Below are 18,655 nucleotides of genomic sequence, written 5' to 3' on the forward strand. Positions count from 1 at the left end.
GGCTGGGGGGATGCTGCCCGGAGCTGAGCTCAAGGCTGGCAGGAGGAGGAATGTTGCCTCTTAGCCAGCTCAAACTGTCTGCTGCCGAAGCCTGCCGCCATCCCCTGTCCCCTGCCAGCTGCTCCTGTGAGAGAACCGCTGCCACCAAGGGCGAGGGTGCGGTGGTGGCAAGGATGGGCCGCCGGGGCTTTCTTGTCTCCCTGCCCGAGCAGATTTCTGGCATAGCCCCAGGCCTCTGGAGGGAGGGAGGGAGGGAGGAGGGAAGGGAAGCCTTGGCCTGCTGCTCCTGCCACCGCCACCCCCCTTGCCCCCAGCAAGAGCGGTTCTCGTGCTACCGCTTCTCCGGCAGCACCAGGAGCAACTGTCAGGTCAGAAAGGGCGGGGCAGGCTGTGGTGGCAGGCCGTTCTTGCCAGGTAACAGGCAGGCTGCTCCTGGAGCAGCCAGGAGAAGGAGAAGCTGCCAGCGGAGAGGCGAGCTGCCCCAGGAGGACCGGAGGAGAGCGCAGCTTCTCACTCATGGAGATCTATCAGTGGGGAAGTAGGCGCGGTAAGAAATGCGTGAGCCAGGAAGCGGTTATGCTCCCTGGCCGGAGAGGGTTGCACAAACCTTTGCTGGAATGAACGTGCAACCCTCTCCGGCCAGGGAGCATAACCGCTTCCTGGCTCACACATTTCTTACCACGCCTACTTCCCCACCGATAGATCTCCATGAGTGAGAAGCTGCGCTCTCCTCCGGTCCTCCTGGGGCAGCTCGCCTATCTTTAGCTTCGCTCAACCGGTGTGGGAACAGGCTCCAGCTGTTTGTCTGCCTCACTGATGTCTGACTCCAAAGGCAGCTGATAACTGACATATGGCCCTGGCCCCCTCTCTGCCTTCATCAGAGCCTTCCCCAGACTCCAGGACTGGCCCATGTCCCTCCCCAGCTTCCTCACTGTTCGAACCTGCTGCCAGATCTACTGGCCACAACACACCGTCTCTTCTGTTCCTATTAGTATCTTATCCAGTTCTGTCAATTCCATATAAAAACCATATAGTTTAGCATCTTTTTCATATCTAGATTGTATTTGCAATTGTGTATACCAAACCATATCAATCCCTTTTCAATTCTTGTTTAGTTTTGAGCTCCCCCTTTTCAGACAAAATATCTTTATATCTAACAATATTTCCCATATTTATACTATTCGGATGGATAAGTGCTTCCATCATCGAAAGCCAAACTGGTATCTTCAAATAATGTTGTTCTCTAATTTTCTCCCCTACTACTAATAAAGCATTTCTTTTATAGTATCTTTGAAAGTAACTGTATATCTTATTTTTCCCATGCCATAAGAAGGCGTGCCAACTCAAATGCCAACCGGCAATTTCTGAAGGCAAGCAGTTCCACTGGTTAATTGTCCTCACTGTTAGGAAGTTTCTCCTTAATTCCGGGTTGCTTCTCTCCTTGATTAGTTTCCATCCGTTGCTTCTTCTCCTGACATCAGGTACTTTGGAAAATAGGTTGACTTATTTTTTTGTGGCTGCCCCTCAAATATGGGAATACTGCTATCATATCACCCCTAGTTCTTCTTTTCTCTAGACTACACGTCCAATTCCTGCAACTGTTTTCCATACCTTTTAGCCTCTAACCTCCTTGAGACAGGTGGGCAGATTATGCCAAACAAGCACACCCCCACGCACCTTCTTTTCAGGGAGCTCGGTTGGAAAACAGTCGCATGGAGGGAAGGCAGGGGAAACATTGCATAGGTTCATTAAAGGCCTTCTTGAACTTGCTTGTCATGGACACAGCCACTAGAGAAACACTGAGACACAATTGCTCTGCTGGAGTGGCCCCATCCACGAAGGCTGCCAAGCAGGGGAAGGAAGGTCCATTGCGGAAGCACAGCACAAGCACCAGCTGTGCAAGCCCAGAACCATCGATGCAACAACTGCAGGATCTGCAGGTTTGACCAACATGTGCCAGGATGTTCCCCGCCTGGCTAGGCCTGACCAGTCATCTCCCAACACCTCATAGGGAGTCTTAACATGGCTAATGGGATGGATGAACAACAAGCATAGGAGCAGGTCTGAGGATCAGATGCTGCCAAGTGGGGGGGTTGTCTTTACAAGTAAGAACCCCCAAAGACTTAATGTGGGATGTCCACCTGTGGGGAAACGCTGCTTGTTGAGCTACGACATGGGTCCTCTCTTTGGCACTCGCCTGATCTGAGCCCAACCACTCTGGCAGACCTTGGCAGGGAAAAAGCTGAGGGGGCAAAGTTGCTGGCAGGCAACTCCTTCCCCTCCCCTCCCCAATATTCTCCCACTTCACTCTTCCACAGCCAAATAATAGGACTCGGACTAATGCATCTGTTGGGGTCTCCATGGCTGTAGAGTGGTGCCAATGTGTGTGATGCACATACCTCCCTGCCCTCCCCATGGCCATGTCCCTCCACCCCTGCCTGGCTGGGGAGCCTGCAGCGTGAGCAGATGCCACTCTTTGCACAACGGGTGCTTCCTGTCCCATCTGAGCCAGGAAAGGGGGCACCGTTTTCTCTTCCAGGCAAAGCTCCGTGGAACCTCCTGTGAACCTCCTCAGGTGGAACTCAACTTGCACAGCTCTGTGAGGCTCCATGGAACAAGACACAGCTCCCCAACCCCACCCACGGGACAATTCGGGGACTTTCCCCCAGCCCATGGCTGTGGGTCAGCAAGTCTGAGCCTGATTAGTTTTCAGAGCACCAACAGTTGGCCAAACAGGGGAAGATGACTTCTTGTCCAGAGGAAGCATGAATATTATAATAGGCAAGTCACGGATGGCCCAGAATGTTTGACTGCTTACTGAAGGCTCCCAGGATGGTCCAGGTGCCCTGTCAGAGGTCCATCTCATCCATGGACCAGTCCTGGTGGGGGCCAATGGACACAAAGGGACAGGAGTCCATTTAGCTGTTTTCAACAAAGCTCTTACATTAAATCAGTCTTTCTGGATTTTAAACAAAGCTTTGAAGTACAGTTTGGATGGCTTGGGTTGCACCAGCATTGGGCAATTCATGGGCCGTGAGCACCATCCATGTTCTGGGCTTTGCCCCTTGCAATTTGGCCATGGACTGAAGGGAGCTGGTCAGAAGAGCTGCCCTCGAGGCTGGGGTCAGAGCCCACCTGCCTCTTTCCAGGGCACCAAACTTCCCCTCTTGCCACAAGGGCCAGGGATCCTCGTCAGAAGGCTGGCAGGCCAGAGGAAGAGGTCAATGTTCCAGCTGCAATCAGTCTCCCCACCCCAACCCCAATGGCCAGTCCCCAAAACAGCAGATTCCCCCAGAAGCCCCCCCCCAAAAAAACACACTCTTTAATTGTGAAAGCAGCTGGCTAGAACCAGACACCACCTTTGGGCTGGCGAGGGTCCCTCCCAAATGGTCCCTCCCAGATGTCCCTCTGGGCCATCCCAGGAGCTCCGTTCTGCTCTGGGGCAGAGCCCAGCAACCTCCCCCCCACTCTTCCAGTTCCTTCCCTCCCCCACCTGACCGCATCACAAAGGCTGCCTATGTCACTATGTCAGTTGTCTAAGCTGCCACCTACCAGCCCGGCAGTGGATAGGAGAGGGGAGCTCTTGGCAGCTGGGGCTCCCACATGGCCCTCTGAATGTCATTCTTTTGGGGCACCCTGAGGCAGCAAAGTCTCCCCACTTCAAAGCATTTTTAAGGGGATGGCTATCTTTGCTCGCTATGAGGCATTGAGAAAAGAAATCAAGGCCCTCGTGGCTGAAAACGAGGAACTGAAACAGCTGGTGCTGCTTCTACGCGAAAACCAGGAGCTCAAGTCCCTCCTTCACGACCAATTCAACGAGAGAAATCTGCTGCCCAACTTTGAATCCAGCCGGCTGGACCAACAAGGTGGCATGGGGGGGAATATGGGCATGCCCTTGACGCCAACCAAACCCCTCAGGCTGTCCTCGGGCCCCAATCCAGCCCCCCCCCCCGTACATCTACTCGGTCTCCTGTGCTGAGCTGCAGCAGTGTCCCAAGGGGTCAGGGCAGCTGGGGCAGACCTTGGCCTGGAGACCTTGGGGCTGTTTGAGTGGAAGTCGGGAGACACCCCAGTTCCACAATCAAGCGCCACCCAGAGCCGACAGTCAGGGGTTGCCATATCTGGTTATCTAGCCAGCCAGGGGAAAGTTCCTTGAGGGGGCACCCATGGAGGGGAGCTCCCCAGAGATAAGCTGAGAGGGATACTTTGTGAAGCCATGGGGGGACAAAGAGGGTCCTCCGTCCCCTGGTTCTGACTATTTTTCCAAAGGCGGCAGAAGAATGCAATGGTGGCCTCCATCATCTGCCTCAGTCCAATGTTATCCCCGCTCATCCAAGGGTGATCCCAGAGGAGACCCTCGCTAAGCCCCCCCCACCCCCAGGTGGATGCAGACAGGGCAGAGGTTCACTTGAAGAAGCACGTGAAGGGAGACCTGGAGGCCCGATTTTCCACCCACCCCCTGCATGCCCTCAAAGAAGAAGGGGTGGAAATCCGTGACATCTGATACGGGATTATAGGGTGGGGGCCAAGGTGCTGGGAAGGCTCAGGGTGGTTCTTTCCCCTCGGCAGGAGGAGGCTGACCCAGGCTTCCCTGTTTGTCCTCCCCACAGAACCTTTAGCCAACCAGGCCTTCCTTGAGTCTTCCAACTTGGATCAATCCCAAAATTCCCAGAACGCCATCCTGCGGCTGGGCATTCGACAGCGACATCCATCTGGCCTCCCAGCCCAGCTCACCACACAATACCCTCCACCCCCTCCTCCACCAGGAGCCATGGCTGCCAGTCTGCGGGGCTCCCCTCCCCGCTTCCAGGTCTGCTCTCCCGCAGGTTCCATTTCAGGTGAGTCACAGGTGCCCGCTGTGTCCTTGCAGCATAAAAGCTTAACTGTTCCAGATCCAGCATGGGATGCCTCCCCTCCAGGCACCTCGGAGGAGACAGCCTTTCTCCTCTATGTCGGGCAGAGTTTAGAGGTCCTTGGGGCAAGTATGCCAGCTCAGACTGCGCAGCTGCAGCAGGGGCCAGCCGTACTTCTCGCTCTGATGGGTGATTCTGAGCTGCCCAAAGGGAGTCATGTGGTCGAGGTCATGATGGACTCTGGGAGGACAGGAGCCGACAGTGCTGCAAAGGCTTCAGGGATTCAATATGTTCCTCCTCCTGTTGCACTCTGCTGAATGGGAAATTGGCCTGGTGTGCAGATACGGGTCTCTGGGTGATCCACACTGTGGCCAGAGGAGAGCTCCGGGGGCCTGGCTCCAATCTTGTCTGCAAGAGATTTGGTTGTGCAATGTGGAACCAAGCATGAGAAGGTGGTGTAACTCATGGCCTGGAGATGATGCAAGGCCAGTCTCATACTCATGAGACACAAGGGACAATTGTGGTTGCGTAATTGTGTGTGTGTATGAAAGAAAGTGAAAAAGAGAGATGAATGCTGGATTTTAATATAGAAGATCTGTGAACTCACTTTCCTTATCGGGGACAGAATCTTTCTCTTCTCTTCAAAACAAGCTGGTTGGAGGAGGAGCATTCAAAAGAGGAGGCAGGAAGGACTCGGCCCGTAACTGACCCGTCTCTCTCTTCGTTAACACCGCAGAGAAACTGTACACCCGATACTTACTTATCAAATAAGCGGAAGGAAGATTAAATTCTTGCTAAAGAACCCAGGAAAGGCTATTTAACATCAAAGAATGGCTTGGTACTACAGCAGGAATCTCCAAACTTGGGAACTTTAAGGCTTCATCACTGGTGCTTCATGACCGGAGGTTTTTAAAAAGAGACCGGACAGCCACCTGCCTGAAATGGTGCAGGCTCTCCTGCTGCAGCAGGAGGTTGAACACCTCCAAGGCCCCTTCCAGGTCTATTTGATTGAGTTTCTTGTGGACTTCAACATAGCTGGCTGGGGAATTCTGGGAATTGAAGTCCACAAATTGTAAAGTTGGCAAGTTTGAAGATCCCTGTACTAGAGCACTGACTATGCGAATCCAGCAAGATATAAGGGAAGGGAAATTCTTCTCAGTGTTGGTAGACCTGAAAGCCGCCTTTGATCTCCTAAATGGAAAATGGGAAGCTTCGGGTTGGTGGAAGATGTTTAAACTGCTCCCTCTATTCAGCTATTTATACAACTGGAGGTCGGCACAAAACCAGGCCTCTAATTTATTCATAAGTGACATTTTGATGTTTTTGAATTAGGAAAGATTTCTCCCCCACAAAATATTAGCGATAAGAACACAGACGCCGTGCCTGGGCAGATGACAAAAATGTGGCACCCTGGACAACCTGGACAGCAAAATACGGGTGCATTTCTTTGGGGATGGAAAGTTAAGCGGTTTTCTTAACTTGGGGTTTGTTTTACCAGCAGAAGGTCTTGTTTATTGCAGATTAATGTTGTTTAAAAGGACCAAACCACAAGTGGGTGGATTAAGTGTCAGTCCATGGGGAAGAGGACAGATAAATGAATGAACCCTGGGCTTGTTCGGGGCAAGGTTTGGGGGAACGATAGTCACCGATGACTGCTTATAGAATCGTTATTTGAGATGGTGCACTTTATATGCTGATTTATAAAGTTGACTAACCTGAATTCTGAGGAACCCTCGGCAATATACAAATATCAAAGATTAGAAACTGGATCTCTGCTATGGATTAATGGCATTTGCACATGGGGCTTATATCATGGGTGGAAGCTTAGACCCATGCCAGCCAGCAGGCAGAATGGGACTTCTAGGCTCCTACCGTTGGCCGCGCCTGCTTCTCCTCCAGGGTTCCGCCTCTGTGCATTATCCGCCAGCTTTTCTCCTCGGCTGGCCTGCCCCCATTCTTTCGCCCTGGCCAATGGGCCTCGGCCCCTCCGTCCCAGGCCCTTTGCCGCGGCCCATTCACCAAAATACGCTTCACCCTGGGCTTTTGGGCGCACGGGACAGTTTGCTGCCAGCCAATCAGCTGACTGCCAATGGTGGCAGCCAGAAGCCACGGCACGATCAATGCAGGGGCTGGGGGGCTTTGGGGGAGGTGCTCCAGCCAAATGGCCTCAGGCGCTTGTTAGGAGAAGGAAGGAGAGGGGTGGAAGCTCCCCTGTACCTGACCATGCCTGACACCGAATGGGAGGGAGGGGGCGCTAAATAACCCAGCTTCATCCAAAGGAGTTTTTGTTTCAGGTGGGTATCTTAACCGTGGAAGGGGAGAGGGAAGGAGGAAGGGAAGGGAGAAAGAGAGAGGGAGAAAGAGGGGGAGAAGGGAAACAAGAAAGAAAAGAAAGGGGAGAGAAAAAGAAAAAGAAAGAAAGAAAGAAAGAAAGAAAGAAAGAAAGAAAGAAAGAAAGAAAGAAAGGGAGGGAGGGAAGGGAGGAAGACAGGAAGGAAGGAAGGAAGGAAGGAAGGAAGGAAGGAAAGAAAGAAAGAAAGAAAGAAAAAGAAAGAAAGAAAGAAAGAAAGAAAGAAAGAAAGAAAGAAAGAAAGAAAGGGAAAGGTGGGGTTTTTTTTGTGGTTTATATGTGTTTTAATATGGCTGTACACCGCCCTTAGTCCTTTGGGAGAAGGGCGGTATAGAAGTTCAATAAATGAAATGAAATGAAATAAATGAAAAAGGGAATGACATGGATGGATGGAGGGATGGAGGGAGGGAGAGAGAGAAAAAGGAAGGACTAGAGGTAAAATCCAGCAGGTTCTGGAGAACCGGTAGCGGAAATATTGAGTCATTTGGAGAACTGCCAAATATCACCTCTGGCTGGCCCCAGAGTGGGGTGGGAATGGAGATTTTGCAATATCCTTCCCCCTGGGGTGGGGTGGGAATGGAGATTTTGCAGTATCCTTCCCCTGCCACCGCCCACCAAGTCACACCATGCCCACCATGCTACGCCCACAGAACCAGTAGTAAAAAAAATTTGAATTTCACCACTGGGAAGGACCACAAACCCTGGCACCAGATGTAGTTTCAGGCGATGCTTTGAAACAGCACAGCAATCCAGGGCTGGAAGGGACCCTGAAGTCATCTAGCCCAACCCCCTGCTCCAGCAGGAGACCTTATATCATTTGGATTATTTTGGTGCCTCTAACAGAGAGGAAAATTCCCAGAAAAGGGAAGGAGTTTACTAGGACAAGGCTGCCATGCAGAGGAAGGAAGAGATAGCCCTCGGCTTACGACCACAATTGAACCCAAAATTTTGGTTGCTAAACAAGAGCGTTGTTAAAGTGAGTTTCAACGCATTTTAACTCAGTCATTGGTCAGGGTGAAAGGATGGGGGTGGGCCAGATGAGGAAAACAGCTGGTGGATAATGCGCAGAGGCGGAACCCTGGAGGAGAAGCAGGCGCGGCTAATGGTAGGAGCCTAAAGTCCTAGACCCTTCTGGACACCCCCCCCCCCAGGGAGATAAGCAAGGCTGGGTTTAAAAGCGAGTAATCTACAAAGGACCATTACTCTTCTTAGACTTCACTCAGGCCTCCTGAAGTTTAGAGATCAGGCTGACCAAGGCAACTTCTGAGCGTAGGTTCCATTGCAGATGGAGGCATCTAGAGGTCCATCTCTCCCTTCTGTGGTCTTCTCCTGCAAGAGCCTAGGAGCATGGGTCTGCTCGAGGATGGCACTGCCCACTCAGGAGAACCAGCCCACTTGCTGGTTGAGGAGAGGCTTTTGTCTTTGCAATAGAGATGTGGGAATTACAAAGAATTACACCAAGTCTTGACTTGCTCCAGAAAGGGAAAGGTTTGGGCAACATGTGCAGAAGGGTCTTCGGAGACCCCCGGTTGTACAGAAACGATGTGGCCATTGGTGAGACTCTTGAAGTAAGCGTTGGTCCCTTTGGCTTGCATTACCCTCGTTGATGAAGCCCTCCTTGAGCTATAGATACGAACTGCTTCCAAATTTAATTTATTTCATTTAATGTGACTACCAGAATCTTCCTGCCATATTAAATTGAATAAATTAAATTAAATCCCAGACTTTAGATTCTTTATTTCTTGAAATAAAGTCTGTTATACCAGTTTCTTCAGTTACCATAAACTATGTTTGGAAGATAGATTTGGGTTACTTTATAACTGTGCACATAAACAGTCCTAATTTTTTAACATAGAGTTAAATTACAACAGGCATGTGCTAAACAGATAAGATGGAATTTAAGAAAAAAAAATTAAGCAAAACGTCATCTTTGACAGGAAGATAAAACAAGCCCAGACAACAAACACAATACTATTGTGTGCCAATTAAGATGAGATGGTTTGCCTAAGAAGGGGCCCAGCCTTCACAGAATTATATTCTACCATATATGTAGCCCATTTTATTTATTTGCCATATTTGTAATCCACCCCAATCAACCAGGATTCTAATTGGTAGTTTACAGTTAAAACCATAATACATAAAGTCTTTCCAAGAGAAAGCAGGGTCTGGACATCCACTGGAGTAACACGTTTAAAACCAGACCCCAAAATGCAGGAGGAAAGAGACCATCGCCACTTCCCAGGGAGAGAGCAGGGCCACCACTCAGGAGGCCCGTCCGGCTCAACAGGTCCTCTCTGGGGGATGGTCCTGGCTGGGAGGATTCTGCCTTGGCAACCCATTCTGAGACACAGCAGCCCCGCAAAAGTCTTTAACAATGGTGGCTGCCATCTTGGCTGTGTTTGTCCCTCCACAGATGGGCCTGCAGGACAAGCGTCTCATGAGCCGGGCAAAACCTTAAGTCCGCTCAGGCTGCCATATGCCTTGGTCCAACACACTAGCCCTGGTTAGCATTAAACTTCTTTTGTGTTTCTGTGTGTGTGTGTGGGGGGGGAGGCTGGTTTAACATAGCTTCCAAGTCCAGTCTCTGACATTTTCTATTGATTGTGGAAACCTAACCCTGGACCCGACTTCATGCAGTAATCAGGCCTCTTGTGTGAGTGGAAAGGTATGGCCTGTGGGTGGCAGAGGAACCCTTCCTTCTTTTAACTGCGCTTTCTCTCTCTTTCCTGGACCTGGGAGGTGAGCGTCCCACCCCTGTGGCTGCTCTGGTTCTTCTTTCAGCTTTGCTATTACAAAAGAAATGGTCAATTCAGTAGATAAACAAGGTTAGGAAAAGGATAGCACGGTCTACAGCTGGGGAGGGCTTCCCAGGAACAGTCCTGGGCTACCCTTCTATCAGTGACCAGATAATATCAATAGGGCTTTGTGGAAAAACCTTTAATAGGATGACCATTTTAGTTCATGCTCCAACCACCAATGCAGAAAAGGATTATTTCTTTATTTAAAATAAAGGGCTCCGATCTTAAGCTACTCTGGACAACTCACAGTAACAGTGAAACCAATAAGCAAAAAATAAAATAAAATGCAATAATAAGAATGCTGAAACAAAAACACAAAAATCCTGCACCAAATTCCACCCCTTTGGCTCACCCCATAACAGGTTCAGCTGCCCCCCCTTCCATACTTTCTCCCACCCCCCAGGGGGGAAAAAACAGGCCTTAATGCCCTTCCGAAAGGCTAGAAAAGAAGGGCTGATGGGGGGCGTTTTATTATCCACTGGAGATGGACAGAACATGCAAAGGAGATGTGTTGCTTGTGGACTGGTGACCAGAATGTCAAAGAAAGACGGAGGAGGAAAATCCAGCTGGATTCTATGGCTCAAAGGACCCTGCAATGAACCAGGAGGCGGACTTATCCATTACAGGGATTTCTTCCTAGTGTCCTTCAAAGAACCCCAAATGATGGTCTGTAAACATGGATGTCACCTGATGGAGCACAAATTGATGCTATAATTGAGCTGCTGTAACTCCTTTGAGCAATGATGTAATTGCTCAAAGGAGGTAGGGAATTATAGCATCCAAGACCTGGCCAGGGGCTGCCTGTGGAACAGATCACAAGCTGCTCTGAGTTGACAAGAAGAAAAGCAGTCAGCTTCCAGGATATGAACATGGACCCACCAGGTCTAGTCTAACAAAGAGAAGGACCAGGGGTGACATGCTAGCAGTCCTCCAATATTTGAAGGGCTGCAATAGAGAGGAGAGGGGTGTCAACATATTCCCCAAAGCATCTGAGGGCAGGACAAGAGGTAACAGAAGCCTAACAAGAATATATCCAACCTAGAACTAAGAAGAATTTTCTGACTGTAAAACCTCCATCCCTGGAGGTTTTCGAGATGAGTTTACATGGCCATTTGTTCCAAATGGTATAAGGCATGGGGGTCAAACTTGCAGCGTCACATCGCCGTCCCATGACTTATTGTGATGTTTTTCCCCTTCATGGAGCTGGGGTGGGTGTGGCCTGTGTGGGAGGCATCTGGCCCGTGGGCCACCAATTTGACACTTCTGGTATAAGGTCTCCCACTTAAGCAGGAGGTTGGACTAGAAGACCTCCTAGGTCCCTCCCAATTCTGTTATCTCTGTCAAGTCCTGGAACTCTTTGATAGAGAAGCAGAGGAACTGTAGAATGAACTCAGAAGAAATTGCCAAGGAGGAATGTGATAAGAGACTGCCAAAAATGGAGAAACAGAAGAAAGCAAAGTGGATGCCAAGCGGAACCAACCATGGAAATTGCCAAGAAAGGAAAAGAATCGAAGCCAAAGTGAGGAAAGACAAGAAGGAGCTTCACAGTTTCAGAGAGCTATTAGAAGAGACAAAAAATATTACAGGTAGTCCTCAAGTTATGAATGTAACGGAGCCTGCCCATTCCATTCCTAACCGGAGGATCCGTAGGAGTGAATCTCGTGCCTTGAACATGATCACTCCCTCCTTTCACCCATGCATTTGCTAATCAAATACGAGGCTCGTTCAGTGCCCAAGAGGTATCTCAGGGTGGGGAAGGCCATGGGAGGCCTAGTGATGGAACACGTCACCTGCTTAAGACCACCCAAGACCTCCCGACCCACTGAAATACCTCATGCTCCCCACAATCGTTTCCCCCCTCCCCACAACGCCAGGTCACTTACCACATCAAGATCTAGCAAGCTATCTCCTCTTCAGCCTCTCACTCCCCTCCACAGCTCCGTTTTGGTGTGTGCAGGCCTCGTCCAGCACTTTGTAGCCCAAAACGGAGCTTTGGATGGCTCCATTTTGGCTGCAAAGTGTTAGACGAGGCCTGCACACACCAAAATGGAGCTGCGGAAGGGCTTGCCCGCCCCTCCAAAGCTCCGTTTTGGGCTGCAAAGGCTTTTGCAGCCTTCTCAGTGTTTCCCTCCATTTGCAAAGCCTTCTGCTGCAGATCTCGTCCAGGCCTCCATTTGCAGAAAAGAGAGGCCTAACGTACTGACACATCACGAGAGATCAATAGCATGAGATCTTGCGCTACTGATCTCGGGTGATGTTGTGGTACTTTAGGCCTCCGTTCTCTGCATACTCACCGAAGGCCTGAAGCGACGACACAGGCCAAGGAAGTGGAGGCTCTCTAGATCTTCACAAGGTTAGCATCCACGGGCCTAGTGCCTATGAAGACCCGGCGCGGGGGTGGGGGGTTGGGGAAAACAGACAGGGCGAATGTTGCAAAGCCTCTGTGGTTGTTCGTAAGGGCGAATAACTGCCGTGGTGCTGCAGCATTCGTAGTTTCGGGATTTGTTCGTAAGCACCAGTGGGTGCTTATCACGTAACTTCGAATGGGTGCTATGTGAATACTCGTAACTCGGGGCTTATCTGTATTACGACTCGTGTAGGGACACCCAGGACAACAACAGACACGGAAAAAGAAGGAAAGTCTTTCCAAAGATCTCTGAACTCAGAAGGGGCTTCCGACCTCAAACTGGCAGCTTGGGACCTTGGTAGTCAGCGGCTGGAAGGAGATCCAATGAAGATGGAAGGGATTCACGGAAACCCTGAGCGGCAGAGAGGTCAGCACCCAAGAGAGGCCTCAGAAGAGTAGAACATCTCGTTGTTCTCATGAGAAACCTGCTACAGGTCAACAACCCATAGTCCGGACAGAATATGAAAAACAGACTGGATCCAGGTTGGCAAAGGAGTGTAACAAGGCTGGATGTGCTGCTCTTATTTTTTTTCAGCCTATGGGTTGGAAGAAGATAAGCGTGGCTTTAAAATTGGAGGACGGAACATCAATGTGCTGTGCTGATGATGACATTGCTAGACAGTGAAAAATGCAAAAGATTGGCAAGTTCTAACAATCCAAGTCAAGGAGCAGAGGGAAAAATGGGATTAAGATTAAATGTAAAGAAGGCCAGATTAATGACAACAAGCGCAGTCAGCCTTAGAACTGGCAATGAAGCTGTCAGGGACGTAAATACTGGTAGCTTCTGCCTTTTAGTGCCAGCCATGAACAGTAAAGTAAGAATTCTGCCTTCAAGAAACACCCTGGGGATCAGCCCTCGCCGGAGCGTCCGCGTAGGCCTTGGAAGGCTCTGCACCTCCAAAGATCAGAATCATGGGATCCTCGGAGTTCCTGGGATGCTCTATGGAAGCCAGAATATCATCCGGAGGGAAAAGGATCCAGAAAAAGGATCGTCCCCAGCTGACAGCCTTCCCCCAACAGGAGAGGTTTCCCTTACCTGAAGGAGTGGGGGGGTCCAAGGGTGACCTCCAGTGGAGGGGAGCCAACCACCGGCCCTTTCAAGGCAGGCAGGACGACCCCCTCCCACAAAGAGGCACTCGCTGCTCCTCCACCCCCACCACACACCCGGCTTTCAACGTTTTTCCATTAGATTTCATTTATCAAAATTTGGAAAAGGGCAAAGTCTGAAGGACAAGAGTTTTAGTGCCTGTGGTTATAAAGGGGAGAGGGATTTCAGACGCCAGAGATAAATCAGGTGATCATCTACAGGCACACTTCTCAGTCGGAGCAAGATTTTGGCTGCAAATGGTGGTGCCTCTGCGCACCCAGGCCAAGGAACGACCATTGCCACTCTTTCCAAGATGGGTAGCACACTTTGTAGGTGTGCAGACTGTGCTGCTCAGGTCCACTCTCCTGGGCCTCATTCCCACAGCCATGCCTGATTTTTTGCCCAAGGATGGACTCTCGGCACTGCTGCGCTCACTCCGGGAGCCTCACCGGCTGCCTCCAGCTTGACCGGCCTCTTGTGGGCACTCGCACCCTGCCCTCTGGGCACTCTTGGGAAGGATGCTGTGCCCAGGAGGGCTCCGGCCATCGCTGCTGTGCCCTGCTCTAGAGCGGGGTGCCAGTCACGGCACAGATGCCAGAGCTTGGAAAGCGGACTTTGCCCTGAAAGTCTGAAGGTTTTGTGATGGAGGCAGCAGCTTCCGGCCTTTTAGGGCTGGAGGGAGCAGGGAAGGGGGGCTCCCAACATCCCCCTGTCCCCTCTGCACAGAGCTCCTTCGGGAGGATGAATGGAGGGGGGGGCTACATCCCTCCCTTTAATGAAGTAAATCAGGTTCTGACCGAGGCCAACTGAGGAAGCGCTACCCGGGCATGCTGTGAGCGGGGAGGGAGGGAGGGAGCGGGCGGGTCCAGGTGGCTCTGCAGAAGGGAGCCGGGGCTGCTTCCAGGGCGGCAGGTGGGCGCCCAGCAGAACAAGCGGAGGGGGGGTACAAGGCGGCAGGGCTGGAGGGGGTCCAGGGGATGGCTAGGGACAAGATCGGGAGGCAGCCTTCCCTTCCCCGAAGGCATGGGGGAAGATCCCGGGTAGGCAACGGGAGCCCCCGTCCCGTCCCGCCCCGCCCGGCGCTCGCTCAGCAGACGCTCTCTCTGTTCTTTGCAGCCAGCGGCGCTTCCAGCCCGAAGTTCGCCGCTCCTGCCGCCTCCCTCCACCCCGCCGGCTCCCACGGCTACTGCCACGAGTGCGCCTTCCCGTGGCACCCGCACCGGCCGCCTTCGGCTCCGGCCTTCCCCGGCGGCGGCCCCGCGCCTTTCCTGCCCTGCTGGCCCCAGCCCGGCCCTTGCGCCCGCGGCAGCCCCGCCGCTGACCAGGCTTTCGGCTTCGGGCCCGGAGGCCCCGCCGCCGCCGCCGCCGCCGCCCCGCCGCCGCTCGCCTTTTGGATGGGGGCGGGCGGGGCGGCGGGCGGGGGCAGCCTCTTGGTCGCCGCTCCGGTCCAGAGCGCCTTTCCGCCCCCGCCGCAGGGCGGCCCGCGCCCCGCCGGCCCGGCCCCGCCGCCCCCTCCCGGCCCGGCCCCGCCGCCTGAGGCCGGGAAAGGCGAGTCCCCGGCCGCAGAGGAAGCCCCGCAGCCCCCGCGGGCGAAGGAGAGCACCGGCTCCGTCCAGCGGCAGGGCGCCGCCGACAGCAGCAGCAGCCCCGTCGGCGCCGGAGAGCAAGGTGAGCAAGGCGGCGGGGGGAGGTTGGGGAGCGCGGGACCCTTTGCCCGGAGCCCCTGCCCAGGCCGGAGGAGGGGCGGGCGGAGGGAGGGGTGCAATGCTCGCGCCCAACGGTTACTCCGTTCAATTTCAGACGGCATTAAAAGAAGGCAAGCCGAATAGGGGCTCCCAAGCTCCATGGCCCACAGGCTCCCGCCCAGCTGCTCTGCCCCCTTGACCAGGCCTGCCTGGCTCGCCCTCCCGTGCCCGGAAACCGGGCGGCGAGCCCACCGCGTCCTCCTCCGTGGCGCTGCTCAACGCAGCCCCTGGCCGGCCCCATCGGGGCCCCCGCCCTCTTTTAAAGTATTGAAATAGATCGAGCAGGGAGGGGACCTGGCCAGCCCCCCCCAACCCCAACCCTCCCCCCAGCGTTGCTGACCGCCCGGTCTTCGCCTCTTTCCCCCCTCCCCCAATGCTGACCAGGCTCCGGGTCCACAAGAGAGAAGCCGGCCTAGCCACCTGCTGGGGGAGGGGCTGCCGGGGAGGGGCCGCAAGGGCCGCTGCTGATTGGCGGTCTCTTGCAGAAGCCAACAAGCAGGAGCGCATTGTGGGCGAGGTCGCCTTCCAGCTGGACCGCCGCATCCTCTCCAGCATCTTCCCTGACCGACTCCGCCTCTATGGCTTCACCGTTCGCAACATCCCTGAGAAAATCTCACAGGTGAAGTGACCCCTCTTGCACCTGTCCCTACCCCTGGGGGAGGGTATCTTTGGGGCAGGAGGAGATGCTCCCTGCCCTGCAGGGTGTGACAGGGTCAGCTGGCTCCCGGCTGAGGCCCCTCAGTCTGGGCAGCCGCATCACACACACACACACACACACACACACACACACACACACACATGCGACTCCACCTGGAGTGACCTTTGGGACTTTACATGGGGAAAGCATCTCCCCCAGCTTCTGTAGTCAAGAGGGGGCAGGGTAGGTCAGGTAGTTTGCCCCCCATGGCTGCACTCCGTCAAGCCCTTGCCCGGCCCACAGAGGCTGCTTTGCTGGACTCCCTCTGAAGGGGGGCAACCGTGGTTCCCACCCGTCCTGGTTACTGGGCTCTCCTCCCTTTGGAAACTCCAAGTGAAGCTCAGGCACCCCAGGACTGGCATCTTGCCCCCCTGCCGTTCTCACGGTCCCCATCTCTTCCCAGAGAGAAAAGGACCCCTTCCTGCAGCTGAGCCCGGAGCAGTCTGAGGCCATCATGGAGCGCTACAACAGCGTCATGGATGCCCTGAAGCCCCTGGGCTACAACCCCCATGTCCACCCGAGCCTGACGGAGCGCACGGTGAACACCTTCGGCATCCTTCGTGAGAGGCCAGAAGCCTCCAGCCCCGAGGCAGCTGCCTACAGCAACATCCAGCACTTGGAGGAGGTGGTGAGGAGCGTGGCCCCCGCTGAAATGCTGGAGGATTGCTTGCTGCTGCTGAGCTGCCTCCAGAAGCTCTCACAGGAGGACGGAAAGCCCCTCTTCATCTGGTGACTCCCCTCCCCCCCATTGTGCACCCCCGTTAAAGGCAATAAAGGTCTAGAAAGGACTAGCTGCCGTGTCGTCCTTTTCATCCGGAGCCCAGGCGTCTCTGCCCCTGCCAAGCCTGGCAGGGGGCTCCCAATGGCCGATGCCATTCCACCCTGGGGGGAAACCTGGTCCTTTCCTGGGGGAGGGCTCTGGAGGATGCAGGGAGTCCCTGAAGTGAGGTGTGGGGGCCAGAAAAAAGCCCCCCCATCCCGTTTGGATTAAAAATTAATAAATCCCAGGCCAGGAAGATTGTGGTGACACAGATGTGATGTAAAACAGACGAAGGAATGTTTCATAAGAATTTGGACAGCTGCATCCTGTGTTATATGCAGATACCCAGTTTATAAAAGACAATGGAATTAAACATGATTAATGAGATTGGAGGATTTGTATATTTTCACCTTCGGGCATTTCCTAAAAGAAAATAGATTGATTTTGGGCCACCAAGTCACTGTCAGCTCTTCATGACCATATAGAGTTTCTCCATGACCATCTGCCTTCAATCTGGTCTTTAGATCTGGTCAGCACTGCAAAGGAGCCAGGGGCCTTGTTGCTGGTCACTGGCCTTTCCTGGCATTAGAGCTGTGCCCGAGAGGCCTTCACCTCCTGCGTCTGATGGAGGAGAGTCCTGGTCTGGTCAGTTTTGTTTCAGGGACAATCCTGGGCTGGTTCATCTGATGTCTTGGCTGTCCCCTGGCATTTGGAGGAGCCTTCATGTCCTATTCGAACCTTTGCTCCTTTGTCTGCTAGGAGGCTCTTCCAACGGGTCATTCTCCAGATTTGTTATTAGACCTTTGACTGCTTCTTCTTCTGTCACTTGCCGTATCTCAGGGGTCGGTTCTTGTAGCTTTTTGAATTGGAGATGGCCAGACGGGTGGTCTTCCTTGGTCTTCTGGGACTTAGAGGTTCTTGGGAATAGGCAGCGTCTCCTAAGGCGTCTTGGATACTGATATCTCTGTTGCTCCGTCTTTTGATACAGATAGTCCTTGACTTTATTTATTTATTGGTTCGATTTATATGCCACCCTTCTCCGGAGACTCAAGGCGGCTTACAATATGTTAAGCAATAGCCTTCATACTTTTGTATATACCTGCTTAGTAGGGCTTTTGGCCCCCCCTAAGCGGTGTTCTTTTTTATACAGTCAGCTTATTGCCCCCACAATCCGAGTCCTCATTTTACCTACCTCGGAAGGATGGAAGGACTTACAAACACAATGGAGCCTGCCCGGCACACTGCTGGCTTTGCCGTCTTCTTCCCCTGGCTGCTGGCCCAGGCACTGGCTGAGGGGGCAGACCTGCCTCCGCCCTTGCCCCTTGAGCTGCTGGTGGCTCTCCAGCCTTGCCTGACAATGGAGGGAGCTTCACCTCACCCTCCCACGGTCTCCTCCCTGGCGGGGCCTGGTAACCTTCCTTTGGCAAATGAGGCTCTATACTGACCACAGGAATGCCGAGGCTGCAGGCTCACCCAGTGGGGTGACATGCCCCCGTCAGAGCCTGATTCTGCAAAGGAAGATGAGCCGGAGCCGATGGAGATTGAGGGGGCAGCTTTGTTGGCTTTGGAGGAATGTGGGGAGGAGCAGGCTGAGTCAGGCCAAGCCCTTTCATGATTGGGACGGCTTGTAGGCAGGGAAGAACCGGGGGCAGAGAGAGGGCAAGCAGTGAACATGAGGAGTGACAGAGCTCAGGTGATGAGCAAGGGCCACCCGATCCTGATCCCCGAGCACGGAGAGTGGAGAGAAGGCGGGAACAGCACAGACAGACCTGACAACTCGGGAGGAGAGCGCCCCGCCCCTCTTCACAAGACACACCTGGGGACTGAGACTTAAGGAGACACTGTGGGTAACCATCCCTGTTAATATCTTATCTAGTTCTGTTAGTTCTTTATAAAAATCATACATTTTGGCTTCTTTCTCATATCGAGATTGTATCTGCACTTGTGGCCACCATGCT

The 18,655-nt window shown here is 53.2% G+C and overlaps 1 protein-coding gene across 1 annotated transcript; it reads left to right on the plus strand.

The window, feature by feature from the left end:
- Nucleotides 1-14,472: 14,472 nt before the first annotated feature.
- On the plus strand, nucleotides 14,473-16,725 carry SPATC1 (spermatogenesis and centriole associated 1). The gene is made up of 3 exons (XM_070939489.1): nucleotides 14,473-15,163; nucleotides 15,726-15,859; nucleotides 16,341-16,725. Exons 1-3 carry the CDS (start codon nucleotides 14,473-14,475, stop codon nucleotides 16,668-16,670), a joined length of 1,155 nt encoding a protein of 384 aa, XP_070795590.1. The 3' UTR covers nucleotides 16,671-16,725.
- The last annotated feature ends 1,930 nt before the right edge of the window (nucleotides 16,726-18,655 follow it).

The sequence above is a fragment of the Pituophis catenifer genome, unplaced genomic scaffold (assembly GCF_029215685.1).
Source record: "Pituophis catenifer annectens isolate HBS135680 unplaced genomic scaffold, rPitCat1.0.hap2 SCAF_3, whole genome shotgun sequence".
Taxonomy (NCBI): domain Eukaryota; kingdom Metazoa; phylum Chordata; class Lepidosauria; order Squamata; family Colubridae; genus Pituophis; species Pituophis catenifer.